The following is a 5,215-nucleotide window of genomic DNA, read 5'->3' as shown; positions in this document are numbered from 1 at the left end:
TGCATCCACAGGTGCATCTCAAGTTGGGCCAAGGAGGTGATCCTTCCCCTCTATGCCACACTGGTCAGGCCGCAACTGGAGTACTGCGTCCAGTTCTGGGCACTGCACTTCAGGAGGGATGTGGACAGCATTGAGAGGGTCCAGAGGAGGGCCACGCGCATGATCCGGGGACAGCAGGGCAGACCCTATGAAGAGAGGCTATAGGACCTTAACCTGTTCAGCCTTCACAAGAGAAGGCTGAGGGGGGACCTGGTGGCCGTCTCTAAACTCACTGCGGGGGGCGGGGGGCAGCAGGGTTTGGGAGAGACCTTGTTTCCCCTAGCGCCCCCCGGGGTAACAAGGAATAACGGCCACAAGTTGTCAGAGAGTAGGTTTAGACTAGACATCCAAAGGCACTACTTCACAGTCAGGGTGGCTAGGATCTTGAACCAACTTCCAAAGGAAGTGGTGATGGCTTCCAAGGGAAGTGGAGGAGGCTTGACATCTACCTGGCTGGGATCATTTGAGCCCTGTTTTCTCTCCTGCCCAGGGCAGGGGGTCAGACCTGATGATCTACAAGGTCCCTTCCAACCCTACTTCTATGAATCTATGAACCTCCTCTATTTCAGTGAGTGTTTCATAGAAGCATAGAGAAGTCATGGCTGAAGTGATGTCCAGAAGTCATCTAGTCCAACAGCCTTCCTGAGGCAGGATCATCTCTATCCAAACCATCCTGTACAAATCCATCATCTAAATACTCTATAAGACTACAGTGAACCCTGACCTAACACAGACCTAACTCTCTAACCTGCCAGAGGTAAAGCAGGAGACACCGAGCAGAGTGCACTTGCCAGAGCCTGCTATCTGCTGGATGAGTCGAGGAAGTGAAACCCTGCCCAGAGACATGAGCGGAGGAGTGACAGGCCTATTTGAAGTGCCACGAGGTCATGAGCTTTGCCCACCATGGAAAACTATAAGCCCTCTTTAATAAGGAAGGTCACTGGGGGCCCATCAACTGAATACTTGGGACAAATAATAAGAAAACAGGACTGGGAGTGAGACCACAGGTTAATGACAAGGGATCCAGAAGTGGACACTGAGCAGAGCACACCAGCCAGCACCCATTGCCCCCTAAATAAGTCGAGGGAGCCTGTGGATGCTGACTAGCGAAACTCTGCCCAGAGACCTGACTGGAGGAGTGACAGGACTTTTAACACGTTAGGGGAAACATGGGCCTAGGTGCCCTCCAAGGAAACTAAGCCCCCTTTTGTACTGAGGGCCACTAATGATGTGTTACAGATTACTTGGGATGAGTAATAATGAAAACAGGGACAGGAGTGGAGGTCAAAGTTTCATAGTAAGAGTGCCGAGCAGAGTACACCAGGCAGTGCCCATTGCCCCCTGAATGTGTCAAGGGAGCCTGTGGATGCCCAGAGACGTGAGCAGAGGAGTGACAGGAATACAGCCTTACACCTTCCTGGGGTGCCCCAGGCCACAGCCTTCATCCTTGTCTTGTAGATGGCCAGCCTGGCCAGAACCAGGCCTATTTGATATGCACTGATGTCACGGTCCTCAGCCCATCATGAAATACATAATCCCCCTGTGACAGGGCAGTAAACCCACCCTGTGCCAAAATCCCGAAGGAGAAAAGAGAAACTTACCAGGATGAGCCCGGGCAGGAGAAACGCTGCAAAGGAGAACAGGAGGGTAATTAGCCAGCTCAGCTGAGAGAGCTGGGGAAGCAGTGAATTGGGTGCTGCCACAGCAGACCCAGCTGATCGGCGCAGGAAATTTAAGGGACACTGACCAGGCAGTCGGCATCGATCCAGGAGAGGAGGGCACAAAGAGGACCCTGAAGGAATGTGGGGAGACACCGCCAGTGAGGGATAGACCCTGGGGCTCGGGAAGGAGTCTTGGCAATTTCCTTACCTGCAGAGACAGGATGACAAGTCAGCTGCAGTGTCCCAGCCAGTGAGTCAGATACCGGTGGGGGTGGGCAGCCATTCCAGGGACCTGGAAAAGAGATGAGACAGAGATGTGTGTTGGTGTGAGTCAGGGACGGTGTCCCCAGGTGGCACGGCCATGAAGGATAAGGGCTTGAGTGAACTGCAGGGAAGCTGGCTTGGGACTCGTGTGGGGAAGAACGAGGTAAGCAACCATGAGTGAGGCATGAGACTCCAGGAGTCTGATCAAGATAACCTGTGAGTTGAAGATCCCACGGACGAGAACTGATGAGTAAATGCATAGCATCTGGTACGGAGAGGGCAAGGTATGGGGATGGTAGAGCCCTGGGAAGAGGAGCCAACCTCCTGAGTCACAGAGTTAACATTCATATTGCCTCATAGGACTGCATCTATTTTTAGATACTTCCTTTTTCCATCAAAGTTGTGGCAGACAAGTTCAAGGAGGATATCCGGTCCAACGTGAGAGACTACAGCTCAACTTCAGGAGGGCACGGCTGATCCTTCCATGCCCCTCTTAAGAAGAGAGGCCCCTGGGGACCTAGCAACTAATTCCTTGGGACAACAATAAAGAAAACAGGAACAGGAGTGAGGTTATAGGTTAAGACTAGGGTATTGTAAGTGAGCACTGAACAGAGCACATTGATCAGTGCCCACTACCCCCTGAAAGAGTTGAGGGAGCCTGTGGATGCCGAGCAGTGAAACTCTGTCCAGAGACGGGAGCACAGGAGTGCCAGGAAAGCAGCCCCACGCTGTCCTGGGTTCCTCCTGGTCACAGCCTCCCTTCTGATCTTGTAGATGGCCAGCTTGGCCAGAGCCAGGAAGAGAGGAGGTCTCTGGGGCTGTCTGAGGCAGGAATCATCCCTGTGAAAACCCTCTTATACAAATCCATCACTTAAATGTTACATGAGACTACCCTGACACAGCACAGACCTAACCCCTTCATAACCTGCCACAAGAAAAGCAGGCAAAGCAGGGCAGCCAACATGTCATGCTTCTATCTGTCATGGACTCGCAGAGAAGTGGGACTGGAAGGGACCTGCACAGGTCATCTAGTCCATCTCCCTGCCTGAGACAGGCTCACCCCCACCCAAACCATCCCCTTGCAGCCCACAGGGCCCAGGGCTAGCTATGTACCAGCCAGTAGCAACATGTAGGGGGTGCATATGTACCCCCTGAGAGTGCTGGTGCACCTCCTGACTGGCCACACTCACCACTTAGGTAACGGGCAAAGGGAGGACTCCCTGTGAGTGCCAACCTCGCGATCGGCGGGGGGAAACCCCCCCCGTTGGTGAGATTGGTCACGGGGGAGTGCCCCCTGGTCACTGAGGGGCACGTGCCCCACCACCTGACTAAGGTGGTAGCAGTCGCCCATGGTACCAGCCATTCTCAGCAGGAGCCTTGTTGCTCCAGGACTCGTGGGAGCTCATCCCACAGTTCCCAGCAGGGTTGTCAAGTCTTAATATGATTGGAAGCTCAAAATTATTGCATTTGCTGAAAAAAAATATTGTACACAGAAAAAATATGCAAATAAACACGCAAACAACTCTTATTTATTTTATATTGCTCTCTATAACTCTCCACTGAACGAGTGAGAACTGGGTCATCAAAGTTGAAGTATTTCTTTATTTTCAAGGCAAACAGTCATAAGGAAGTCCTGGCAGTTTGGCTCTGATCAAGCATGGCAGCATCTGAACCCGGGTTTGGGTCGGCATGTAGGATGCCTGCCAATGGATCTGGGAGTATATGAAGTCCCAGAGTGAGAGCCTGGGATGAAGGATGCTCGCTGGTTGTAGCACCATGCATAGTGTTTAGAATGATTGAGTTCTGCCTGCTCAATCCATAGGGCTTTTGGAACAATTTGAGTTCTGCTCAGTCAACATGATTTGGCTGATTTGACCTGGAACACAAAATATATTATTATTACTATTAATAATAACAATAACAATAATAATAATTATTATTATTATTTCAGTTAAGACTCCATCAGGGTGACTTGGGTGTTGTATATGCTGCATCAATTAGCTACCTCAAAAATCATTGTACATTTTGGGGATATAGTTTGTAGCCATATTGGTCTAAAGGCAAAAGCAGTCAGAACTCTTGCAGTAGAGGTGACAGACGAACTAGATAGTGGAAAAAATGTCTTTATTTGCAAGCTTTTGGGCTTATGCGCCTTTCATGGTTTTACACTTTCGTAGTTGTTAGGGGCTGGAAGGGACCTTAGAGATCCTGGTTTTCTCTGATTAAAAAAATCCCCAATTTCTGGATTAAGAGTAACCCAAACTCCCCATTTTCCCAGGATCGTGGTTTTCTCTGATAAAAAAAAAAATCAACAATTTTTGGATTTAAAAAAGTAACCCAAAAATCCACATTTTTCTGTGACCAAAATAAAACACAATTTATATATATCTCTCCACATTTGCATGGTCAAAATGAAACATCACTAATATCTTTGTAATACATAATAGCATTTGGAAAGAGTGAGTTCTGCCTGCGCCATCCATAGGTTTTTTGGGACTGCAGTGTTCTGCTCGATCAAATTATATCACATTGATTGAGCAGAACACTGCCGTCCCAAAAACCTATGGATGGCGCAGGCAGAACTCACTCTTTCCAAACACTATTATGTATGACAAAGACATTAGTGATGTTTCATTTTGACCATGCAAACATGTGGATTCTGGGTCACTTTTTTCACTCCAAAGGCAATCAGGACTTGTGGTAGAGGTGATACCGTTTATTAGACCAAGTAGTTTTTAAATTGGGGATTTTTTTATTTTTTTAAATCAGAGAGAACCAGGATCCCTGTTCCCCAGGCAAAGGTGTATGCAAAGATTGTTTCAAGGATGCATTTGGTCGCCGTGTCACTCTGAGACCCAAGGAAATGCAAACATGGAGAACTCTTGGCTCGGGAAAGGATCCCTTTTCCTCAGCTGGTCTGATACAAGGTATCCTTTCCGAACCAGGACTCCTAGATTGTCGCCACGCAAAGATGGTAACATTTCTCCCAGGTCGGAAGGAAACTGCTCGTTGCAGGGAAAAAGTGGAGGGTGGGGCGCACATTGGGAACACTTACTATTCCTCATCGCACCAGGGTGGAAATGACCACGCAACTGGGAACATGATCGTACACCTGGCCAAGCCGGCACCCAGCCGGGCCCGGCTTTTGATGTTGTGGGAAGGGAAGGGGGGCGTGCAGGCCCGTGCGGCGAGGCGCGGCTGCGCGCGGAGGAAGGGGAGGCCCGAGCTTTGCGCGGGGCGGGGGAGCGGCC

At 49.8% G+C, this 5,215-nt stretch overlaps 1 protein-coding gene across 1 annotated transcript in view; it reads left to right on the top strand.

Moving 5' to 3' along the window:
* The first annotated feature begins 2,061 nt into the window (after positions 1-2,061).
* Positions 2,062-5,215, top strand: part of USP25 (ubiquitin specific peptidase 25) — a 183,636-nt gene continuing 180,482 nt past the window's right edge. Inside the window, exon 1 of the mRNA XM_019523898.1 lies at positions 2,062-2,127. Within this exon, the coding sequence (XP_019379443.1) occupies positions 2,062-2,127 (66 nt within the window). The remainder of the gene's footprint in view (positions 2,128-5,215) is intronic.

The sequence above is a fragment of the Gavialis gangeticus genome, unplaced genomic scaffold, assembly GCF_001723915.1.
Source record: "Gavialis gangeticus isolate Ggan-Ray unplaced genomic scaffold, GavGan_comp1, whole genome shotgun sequence".
Lineage (NCBI taxonomy): Eukaryota > Metazoa > Chordata > Crocodylia > Gavialidae > Gavialis > Gavialis gangeticus.
This window is presented reverse-complemented; position numbering and strand designations above follow the sequence as displayed.